At 34.3% G+C, this 11,966-nt stretch overlaps 1 protein-coding gene and 1 pseudogene across 1 annotated transcript; one reads left to right on the top strand and one right to left on the bottom strand.

The window, feature by feature from the left end:
- The first annotated feature begins 2,805 nt into the window (after positions 1-2,805).
- Positions 2,806-4,949, top strand: LOC143553827 (pentatricopeptide repeat-containing protein At2g22410, mitochondrial pseudogene; annotated as a pseudogene).
- Positions 4,950-6,695: 1,746 nt separating this feature from the next.
- Positions 6,696-11,306, bottom strand: LOC143553841 (dnaJ protein ERDJ3B-like). Its single transcript, XM_077043743.1, has 10 exons — positions 10,956-11,306; positions 10,716-10,864; positions 10,499-10,625; positions 8,708-8,822; positions 8,508-8,624; positions 8,331-8,417; positions 8,188-8,247; positions 8,010-8,087; positions 7,837-7,908; positions 6,696-7,018 (listed from the first exon to the last, which is right to left on the bottom strand). Exons 1-10 carry the CDS (start codon positions 11,021-11,023, stop codon positions 6,860-6,862), a joined length of 1,032 nt encoding a protein of 343 aa, XP_076899858.1. The 5' UTR covers positions 11,024-11,306; the 3' UTR covers positions 6,696-6,859.
- Positions 11,307-11,966: the final 660 nt, after the last annotated feature.

Raw genomic sequence — 11,966 nt, forward strand, 5'->3', positions numbered from 1 at the left:
CTTACCCACAAACCATTATAAATTGTCAATATTATCCATTTCAAGGAAAAAAAGATCTTTATAATCTTGCTAAATTTTAATGGGGGTGGGGATAACGGTAGAAAATTAAAGATAAAAAAAACACTAAAAACTGGAAAGATGTAGTCAGAGGCCAAAAAAGTGGTGCACAAAAAATTTAGATTTTAGTGTGCAGAAATGTTTTGGAGAGGGGGCGCTGGCGTGGTAAAGTTAAACGTCTTTTTGTTTTTGTTGCCTGCATCACTTGTCACACTTCTTACCATTTATATTATTTTCTATAGTTTTAAATGGTGTAAAAATGGATTGCAAAGTAATATAAAATGTTTTATATTATAGAAAGTAATGCCAAGTACTTCAAAAAATTTTGCATTTAAGTTCAGGTGTGTTATAAAATCATGTTAAGTTCTAATAAAATCATAAAGGTGGCTCATTGGTGTTTTCATTAGTTTTTTATATATCATAAAATGTTAAGTTGTATGAATTCATTTATGAATTTTAGTTTATGTCTATAGTCTAACATCTGGAATAAGGTGATATACCAACTTAACTCATTAACACTTTTGGTGATAAGTTTGAGCAGTGGCGAATGTTAGACGGAAACCAGGGGTCAATATTTTTGGACGAAAAGGAGTAAATTTACGCTGCGTATGAAAAATTTCGGACAAAAGCAGGTAGATTTTTTTCGCTGACTAAAATTCTATGTATAAATGAATATAAGACTATAGTTTGTTGTACAGAATTAAATAATCAAAACTTGAATGAAGAATGATTACATATAACACAGATAACCGGTAAACTTATAATCTTTCAATGTTTAAACTACTAATAATCACTAATTTTTTGATGTATCGGGCTTTTTTGTTGATTCGTATCTTTTGAGTTCAGTATTATTGTCATTGTTGCTACAGATAGAACAATTTCTTCATTGAAGGCGATGTTTCGATCTCATTTCTGATAATGTGATTGTTGTATGTATTAGGGACCATTAATTAGTTTTCTTCACCAATAATTTATTGTGGTTTGTTTTGTTGCAGAAGTACTGTTGGGGACCATTAATTTTCTTCTTGATACATCTATTCAAGAATTGTTGAAGATGATAAGATGATGAAATAAATATATGTAGGGAAGATTAGATTTTTCTTTGTTTTTTATTTTGGATTTCAAACTTTCTAATGATCTTTTATTTTATTATTCCTTAGTTGGCCAATTAGTCAAGTTTTTCCTTGTGGCAGTAATTTCAATTCCCATGAATTCCACAAGCTTAAGAAGACTTAACCTTTAAGCATTCTTGTCAGTAAACTTTTGATTAGGCTAAACTTTAAGCATTGTTTTAGGTTATACTTACTTAAACTTATCAAAATCAACAATTTTATTTTCAAAAATTTTATGTTCAAATCATGTAGTATCATATGACTTTGTTATTTAATATGTGCTCATAAATCAAACTGGAAAAATATTTAATGTCTTACTTTACAGCTTGCCTGAGTTGAAAACGAAATTATTGAGGATGAAGTCGTTGAAAATCAATATATTAAAGATGAACGTTATAGATACAATGGTTAAAAAAACAAAACAAAAACATGAGAGACACATTGTTGTACTTACTCTCGTTTTTTATGGGCCTATTTGACCCAACTACGTGTGAACTCTACTTTTCATGTTCTCAATTTATCAATAAAGGGACCAAACCAAACAACCCAAATTAGAAACTTATAATATTTTACATACCATACTATAGGTTGAGATGCATTTTTGAATATGTGCTACGAATGGTTCCTACTTCATACCAGTTTTATGACTTTCTAGCCTATCCCTAAACTATATTCTAAAATATAATCACATATAATATTAACTTTATAATGAAGGGAATTTCAACAACTAATTCCTTATTTCCTGTCCTTCACTTTTGGCATAGTGGTAGAAAGATTTGGACTTTTTATTGGAGATCCAAGTGTGATCTCCACTTGTGTCATTTTGGATAGATATTAGCATTGAAAAATGCGAGCTACGTCTCGTGAGATTGTTAGTTCGGATCCCGAGTCCACCCGAGTTTTCGTCCTACCGTGTGTTACGCTAGAGAGTTATGCTTTTGTGACGACATAACGACTGTCAAGTGGTGACCGGCAGTATAGTCTCCTGAGGGAACACTCAAGCCAAACTCTAAAGTCAACGTGTGCCCAGTTAAAACAACATAGTCAAGACATACGAGGCTATCCAAATTAAAGAATGCAATAACCTAAACACAAAAGAAAACACAAAAAAGAAACTCGCAGTTTTAAAAATGAAAAAATTACAAAAGTTTAGTGACAACACTTGTGTAAATAATATGTTGATGGAGGACCAATTCCGTAACTTGTTAGAATCCTTATATTTGAAGCCCCAAATAGAAGCAGCTGAACAAGGCGGCGTTAGCATCAAGGTTAGTTTCATCATCCTCTCAAAAGTCAAAACCCTAGGGTTTTATATATGTATATTATACAGATATTGATATACCTTAGCTAGAATTAGAAGTAGCGTTCATGTTAGTTGTCAATTTATCCAACAAATTAAGTATGATTATTATATCCTTTTCTCATTGAAGTTTGATACAGGTTTCTATTAGGGATAAGATTATGGGGGTAAGATTGTAAATTCCGTTACAGTAGAAATATCGCTAAAACCTCGATTAGTCGAGCTTAAATGAGCTCGAGCTTCTGTTTAGCTACAATAGAAATGTAGCTAAGTTTCCTTATTGTATCCAATTAAGTCACTCAAACTCTGTTTGTCTCAATTAGGTCACTCGACTTTCACCTAACGTGCTAATCCTAGGCGTTTTACCTATTTAATAGGTTACCATGCTGACGTGGCAGTTTTTCAGTTTAGAAAAGTTGTGGACTGGTGATGTGGAATTTATAATTATATTCCTTAATTAATATTTCGGGCATGTAAAACACCATAGGTGTCGTGTCGCCTGGCGTCGAAGATCGATTACACATGAAACTCACTCGTCTCCGTGCTTCGTGCGGTATTCGCTTATTCTCCACTCTTTCGAACCCCACATGGAATTCTTCACAAACCACTCTCGTCATCACGAACCCAACTCTATTAGCTGTAGAATCATGCAGTTCCATGGCGATGTTGAAGCAAATCCAAGCACAAATGACAAGAACAGGACTCATTTTCCATGTTTTCCCGTTAAGCAGGATCTTAACCTTCTGTGCTTTATCGGAAGCAGGAGATCTACCTCACGCTCGATATCTTTTTAACTAGTGTCCTAACCCCAACGTATATATGTGGAATATTATGATCAGAGGGTATCTGAAATCACGTTTTTATTCAAAAGGTTTGTCTTTGTTTCGTTTAATGGTTCGGGAGTGTGTTGAAATGGACCGTAGGAGCTTTGTATTTGGATTGAAAGCGTGTGAGAGTTTATCAGCTGGCGAGTCAGTACACTCATTGGTTTGGAAAGTGGGATTTTGTCGTGATGTCGTTGTGCAAAACGGGTTGGTTCATTTTTATGGAGAGAGAGGGCGGCTGGGTTGTGCACAGAAGGTGTTTGATGAAAATCCTGAGAGAGACGTTGTGTCTTGGACTAGTTTGATTAATGGGTATGGTAAGCATGGTATGCCAGATGAGGCGTATAGAGTTTTTAAGCTTATGAAAGCTAGTGGGGTTGAACCAAACGAGGTCACGATGATAGCAGTGTTTTCAGCTTGTTCTCAGAAGGGGGATTTGGAATTTGGGAAATCTGTTCATGATTATGTCAAAAGTAAGAATCTGAACATGGGACTTCATTTGATGAATTCGATATTGGATATGTATGTTAAATGCGGGTCTCTAGTTACTGCTAGGGAGATATTTGTGGGCATGAGAAAACGCGATGTTTTCTCATGGACAAGTTTGATTAACGGATATGCTAAAAATGGGGACTTGATTATGGCAAGGAAGGTGTTTGATGAAATGCCTGAGAGAAATGTTGTATCGTGGAATGCTATGATTGCAGGCTATTCTCAAAATAATAAGCCAAAGGAAGCACTAGAAGTCTTTTACGAAATGGAAAATGCAGGTTTGGTCCCCGTAGAGACCACTTTAGTATGTGTACTCTCTGCTTGTGCTCAATCGGGCTGCTTAGATTTAGGTCAATGGTTGTACTCAAATTACATTACAAGAACGCGTGTTCAGCTTACTGTGACACTAGGAAATGCATTCATAGACATGTATGCCAAGTGTGGAAACATTGATGCAGCCGTCGAGCTCTTGAACAAAATGGAAGATAAAGATTTAGTATCTTGGAACTCCATGATTGTTGGTTTCGCTTCACATGGGCATGCAGTGAAAGCCCTAAATCTTTTTGAACAAATGTGTGAAATGGGATACAAACCTGATGAGATCACATTTGTAGGTGTGCTGTCAGCCTGTAGTCACGGAGGTTTACTCACCCGAGGAAGATATTACTTCAAAGAGATGGAGAACATTTACGGGTTAAAACCAACAGTTGAACATTATGCATGCATGATTGATTTACTTGGTAGAATTGGGCTTTTGGATGAAGCTTATGGAATGATAAAAGAAATGCCAATGGAGCGGGCGCGATTCTTAACGCGTGTAGGTTGCATAACAATCTTGATCTAGGTAAACTTGCTAGTGAAAAGCTCATAGAGTTGGATCCAAATGATAGTGGTATTTATGTGCTTTTGGAAGGTTTATGTGCTACAAGATGTGAATGGGATGATGTGAAAAGTGTTAGGAGTATGATGAGAGGGAACAATGTTAAGAAAACTCCGGGTCGGAGTTCAATAGAAGTGAAGGGAGAGTTTCATGGGTTCATGGTTGCTGATAAATCACACCCAGAATCTGAAAATATATATAAAGTGTTGGGTGAAATAATATTGTTGTCGAGGCTGGATGATGCATCGAATGTTGACCTTTCACACATTTGTTCTGTCAAATAATAACCGCTTTTCTGCCAATAGAACCGACAAAAATGTAATTTCGTTTGGGGATAACACGCTACATGATGTTTGTCTGATAAAACATCATCTGTCCACATCATCATCATTCACAAATTTTTTAACAAGGTAAAATGCCACGTAAAAAAAACCCTATGATTGGCACATTAGATGAAAGTTGAGTTGACTTAATTGATACGAACAAAGTTGTGTGACCTAATTGGTACAATACAGTAATTTTGTTACATTTTTGTGAAGTTTTCCAATTAATTAATTTTCATGTAGCGGATAAGTATATTAAGATAATAAGTATCATTATACATATAAGTTTGATAAATTAAATAATGAAGTACTGTATATTATGTTACATAAAATTACAATTATAGTATAAGTATATAAACTTTAGTGTTCAATTGTTGATCAGGCTTGTTAACTGTGAAAAATTATGCAGATTTTTGTAGTGAAATTACAATGGAAATTCAGGTTCCTGCTGTTAAAGTAACACTTCGTCTCGGATCCGAGACGCATTCTATAGAAGCTTGCAAAGGGATTATTTCAGAACAACTGGCTTTCGTGAAAGGAGAAAGTATGAACATATTGAAGGAGTTTATTACCGCTCATAACGTTCCAATTGATGTCCCTGATGAAGTAGAGTCTGAAGATGATGATGGTGATGATGAGACGCCGGTTGTGAAGTCAAAGAAGGTTAAGACATAGAAAAGAAGTAATTGATTTATCCAATTTTTGGATGTAGTTACTTTAAATATATTCTAAGAACTTTGGTTGTAAAAGATTGTGGTCTACTATGTGGTAATTCCAAGTTAATTAACTACATTCTAAATCAGTCTATGCTACTGACATTATCAGGAAACCTAGCACAATATTATTAGGACAGTTAAAATGCATGTATAATTCAGGCTGTGTGCTGAAGATGTTGAATGTCTTTCTGCACACATGAAATGTACAAGGAGAGGATATACTAACAAAGCTGAGATATTTTTGGACTATTTGTCATAAATTGCGTGTCATAAATAGCCTAGACTGACATTGTTGGACGTGCCAGATGTCCAAGGTATTATCATTCGGACTTAGCGATTGACTATTTATGTTGGTAAATAGTAAATTAGATAAAAGGGTAATTACAAGTTGGGCGTGTCGCAGATGTTAGGTGATTCTTATAGCAAACGTATTGACCGATGTTAAAAAGAGTAAATTAGTTTTAATATAATTTTGCAGTGGGGAAGCTAAACTCAACTTTCAGTTCAAATTGAAGATTATGATCCCAAAGAGCATTTAGTCAAATATGTTAAATGGTGTTTTTCTTTAGAGGTCAAGAGTTTGAATATTGTTGTGCAGTATGGAGTAGAATTTGAAGTAGATTAAATGTGGTTTTTATTTTAGAAAAATATATCATTAACTCGTATTCGAGTTTGAATTGGTGCTAGCTAAGCTCAACTTGCTTGGTAAACAGTGTAACATACATAAACTTAAATAACGACAGTTGTTGATGCTATGGTAGTGGTGGCATCAACAATAGGCGTGCGTGTGCACATAGGGATCACACAACCACACCATACACAAACCCGAGCCAAACTGAAGAGCACACAGCCATTAAAGTAACTAAAAATGTGCACAAACAAATTATGCAGAAGTGTCACAACAGTTGATAACGTTCGAAATGATCATGAGATAGAGCACGTCATTACTATTAAGTGGAAAGTTGTTGAACATTTTTCTCTCAAACTCGGCTAATAAATGTGTCAATTTGGCATTTTACCTAGGTCTAAAACACTTTCAAAATTCCGTGACAGGTGCTTACAAGAAAAAGTACAGTGACTAGTTTTGCCAAATAAAGAAAGATCTATAAGAACCTTGTGATTTTACAACTGAATGTATTAATTATACTGCTACTTCTAACCAAGAATGGCTTTGATCTTAGTCTTCTGATCATCTGTTAATGATGTAGGGAAAAGAACTTCAAATGTCACAAACAGATCACCCTTCTTATTGCTAAAATGCAATGGCATCCCTTCACCTTTGAACTTCTTAACCTCCTTCGGTTTCGTAATCCCCTGAATTATTCATTTTTCAACCAATCAACAAATATTAGATCTCTTTAGAACTTTAGAATTTAAGAACTTCAAAAGCTTGTAACAACCAACCATTTATTGATTTATTTCGTATATTTAATATTATTCGAGGGTAACTTAGTCATTTATTATATATATAATTTATGTAATCACAAGTTTACATATGTGTAAGAAGCAATTTACATATATGTAATCATAAAATAACATATAATGACAAAACTACCCTCAAATAATATTATATATATAAACAAAGATAAAATGATTGGTTTTTAGGAGTTCTTAAATTATTTGGAAGTTCTGAAATGATCATGGTCCTACACAAAAGACACTTTATTGAGAGGAGAGAACAAGAAAATCATTCATTGTTTCAAATTTATAAAAAAAAATCTAAAATACAAAAAAATGATTAAAATGCAATGTTTAATCTCATTTCATATTCGACAAAAATACAAAAAAAATTCGCTTATTTATAGAACCTGCACATGTGTAGGTTATGTGCATCATGTGTAAGTATACGTTTAAAAGTGAAATACAAAAAAGAACATATGAACACATTACTTTAAAGGTTTTATATGGGTATAACATAAGACATTTTTATGCAAGTAAAAGATAGATTTTAAAAACAAGAAGTTAAAAACCGTTGATAGAAAAACTAAACGGTTTAGTTTTGTTCTTTGTGTTCTCACAATAATCAGTCTTCTGTAATGAACCTCTCTCTACACATGCCCGTGCACACACACACACACATATATAAATAATGCTAGCAATGTTATAAATTATTTTAGAGACAAAATTATTACCTTTGTGCCAATATTCACTAGATGATCATCAAGGTGTGTAATGGTCTTCTCGAACCCAACAAGCGCTTGAGCCTAAAAAGGCAAAATAGTTCACACAAACCAATATGTCACCAATTATATGCTACTAAAATGGATCCACAAGAAGTAATAACTAAATGAAAATAAATTATTACCAAAGTAATTGTGGCAGTTGCATGAAGGTTATTGCCTTCTCTCCTAAACCTGTCATGTGGTGCTGTACGAATGCGAAACTGTAGAAAAAAATTCAGATTAACAATCACTATTAACTTAACAGATTATTATAAAATCAATATATTAATATATAAAGCAAAAACAAGCAAATGAACAAACCTTCAAATCTCCAGGTTCACCGTCTATAATCGGTTCGCCTTCTTCATAAAAGACGACTTCCTGGAAGTGTTGTCATTCATCAAATTAATAAATTGTCACCATAAAATGTTTTATTAAATGCTGAAAGTATCTTAACAACTTACTTGTCCGTCTTGCATTCCTTTTTCAATATCCACAGTGATAAAGTTTCCTTCCCTTTCATATTTTACATTTGGACATTGCTCACAGACCTGAAGTAACATAATAAAAACATATGTATAACTAATTGTATAAATGCATATATATTAATATTTGATGATTGGTTTTTGTAAGACGGGTACCTCCTCTGTCATCTGTTGGAACATCCCGGGACCAATTTGTCGGTGATAAACCTCGTTCCGACAGTTGCAGCGTCTTTTTCCTGGAGCAGGTTTTAGAATGTTTTTCTCTCTCCAAACCTGATTAATTAAACCATAATTTAGAAAAAAGAAAACAAGGTTTTATATTGTTTTTATTAATCTAGTTAATGAGGTTTTTAAACCTTTAATGTTCCTCCCATGTATAAATCCTCCAGTGTTGCATCCAAGTCAACAATTACATCATCGCCTTTGACCACCCGCTCCTCCTCTTCTTGGTCTCCTCCACCACCAAAAAACCTGCAAAATGCAAAATTGGCAACAATATTATTTTTTTAGTACTAATGCAAAAGCAGCTGTATGCCCTAAATGAACAAATGTAGGACAATGAAAGCAACACTAACCTAGATTTTTTGCTCTTCTATATAATCTTATGCCATTATTTATACTTCCTTTTGTCGGATAATAATGTAATATTGCAATATCTGGATTGCTTATTAAAACTGTTTCTATGAATATTATGTTTTGATTATTTGTAAGTGAAATAAGCAGCTTAGGAGTTGGCTTGCTTTAAAAATACTTACCTGGTTATTCAGAACATTATACAATCCTAAGCACCCCCTAATTTAGAACAAGTTTTATAAAAACGAACGCTTATGTGCCTAAATTACTCTTCACTGATGATAGAATTGGGGGAATTTGTGGATCAACATCAATGCAGCAACTATTATGTAACGATGACCTTGGGCAAAATCAAATACTTTATTAAAACTATCAAAAAGAGGTCACATATGAGATTATCGAAGTTCGAATTGCAAGGAAAACAAAAAAAAACGGTATTTTTCCTTAGCATCATTCTGCTAATCAGCTGTCGGGCAAATTTGCCATACAAAGAAGCTGAAATATGATAACCAAAACCAACTCAGGAAAACATGCTATAACAAATGTTAAAAAAGGTGCTTTGCTAAACCATAGCCCTTGAATGCAACTTCCGACCACCGGTTTATCTTGATTGGATCATAATCACTAAAAGGGGGATATCATAACTATTACATGATTACATTAGATGAAATCATTTCTTACAACTAACCACCTCATAATCACTACAAGGGGAATATCATAACTAATACATGATTACATGCTTCTTAATCAAGACCTAAAGGCTATAGCTAGCGGGACCCTACAAAGAAAATAGAACAAAATGATTACAATATCCTACTTGCTTGGCCAGTTAGGCACATATCCCTTGGGAACAAAGTTTCACCATGGATGTAACCAAGAGTTTCATTCTAAACACAGGACAATCAAGGCCGAAGACAACTACTTGTATAAAAGGACTTCATCAAGAAAAACAATTCCTCGGTTCATAACAGAGCCTATGACTCGTTTTGGATGCAACAAAGTTCTACTGAGTCCTCATACATCTTAAAAACACATCGTCTAAGCTTCTAATTAACCATAAGCTTCTAATGTAAACAACTACTTGTATAAAAGGACTTCATCAAGAAAAACAATTCCTCGGTTCATAACAGAGCCTATGACTCGTTTTGGATGCAACAAAGTTCTACTGAGTCCTCATACATCTTAAAAACACATCGTCTAAGCTTCTAATTAACCATAAGCTTCTAATGTAAACAACTACTTGTATAAAAGGACTTCATCAAGAAAAACAATTCCTCGGTTCATAACAGAGCCTATGACTCGTTTTGGATGCAACAAAGTTCTACTGAGTCCTCATACATCTTAAAAACACATCGTCTAAGCTTCTAATTAACCATAAGACTAAGTCTAGCTTACATCAGTTGAGTTCTTTGCTATTTGCATTTGAGACAATCAATGTGTATCAAATACATGATTAGCCTAAAAAAAATTCAGTGACCTACAAAAAGCGTAAAATTTGTTATAGCTAGATGATAATAATGAATATCTAAACTACCAATGTAAACATATACTGAGTCCTGTATGTGAAATCTTACGATTTAAATATATCTTGAATATCCATTCCACCACCACCTCCGCCACCAGCAGCATGCTGTTTGAGACCTTCTTCGCCGTACCGATCATAAATATTCCTCTTCTCACTGTTGGATAACACCTCATAAGCTGCAAACAACAAACTCACCAAAACATTAAGTTCTACATCCACTAGAACTACAAATCCTACACTTCACAATGTACATACAAACCAGTTACCATTATTAATCTCAGCAAACTTTTTATTAGCTTCTTCATTTCCTTGATTCTTATCAGGATGATATTTCAAAGCCAGCTTTCTATACGACCGTTTAATCTGATCGTCTGATGCACCTTTCTGAACTTGAAGTATATCATAATAACTTTTACTGTATCAATCAATCAAATAATAGACTCAAACAATATTAATATATAATACACAAAATTAAGATGAAATAGGAAGTAGAAATTATGACTTACGCCGCATTAGCAATCAATACGATCGATAAATAGATAACGAACAACAATTTCGATCTGTAATGCGTCATTGTTGAAATTAGGACAAACTAAACCCGATCCGAATGAAATCAACGGTCCAGATTCAGAGATTAGAACTACTGTGGAAATGAGAGATTGTGGAATCACAAGCACTGTGAAGATCGGTCGGAGATGATCACACTGCGAGTGAAAAGACAGCGGAATCGAAATCTCCGACGGCGGTGAAGACGGAGTTTGTAGTAGATGTTCGAAAAGAAAGCTTGCTTATATGTGACGTGTACCTGACAAAATTTAGCCAATCAGAGCGAGCTAACACTTGTCTGAGCCAATAAAGTTGCGACACGTGTTGACACGTCAAACACGGCTAGTAAGCAAGGCCAAGGACAAGGAGATCTTTGTTTATGCTTTTTTTTCTTAACGTATTTTTATTTTATTTTTCTATTAGACTACGTAGTAGTTTATTATCATTTGTTATGATTATAAATGGAAAATTCTTAAAATAGTCAATTAATAGCGGGTTATTTTAACTTCATCTCTCTCAAATTCTTATTTTCAGCTTTTTCCTTATGATATCGCATCGTCGGTGACGTGTTAGGGTGTTCTTCGATATTTAGTTGGATTTTAAAATCTAAAATTATCGGAGACTCTGCGTTAGCAAATGAAATGCAACGCTGGTGATGCATTGTTGTCCGATAACACATTGACGTTGGCAAAAAAATGGTTGTTAGATTTGGCAACCAAGTTTTGACAATGATATACTGAACGGTCGTAATACATCAGGGATGAGGAGATAGGTGTTTAACACGTCAGGGACGATGTGTTATCGCCCACGTGTCTTGTTGTGATTGATCTGGTAACTCGTCGACAGGACAACCTAACACATCGTCAGCGCCCAGCGATGTGATAACATAGGGAGAAAGCTAGAAATACGAATTTGAGGGGGGGGGGGTAAATTTGAAATCTCTATCTATTAATGGGCTATTTTAAGAATTT

Source organism: Bidens hawaiensis, unplaced genomic scaffold (genome assembly GCF_021521415.1).
Source record: "Bidens hawaiensis isolate Kalapana, Puna unplaced genomic scaffold, B.hawaiensis_p1.1 tig00017381_1, whole genome shotgun sequence".
Lineage (NCBI taxonomy): Eukaryota > Viridiplantae > Streptophyta > Magnoliopsida > Asterales > Asteraceae > Bidens > Bidens hawaiensis.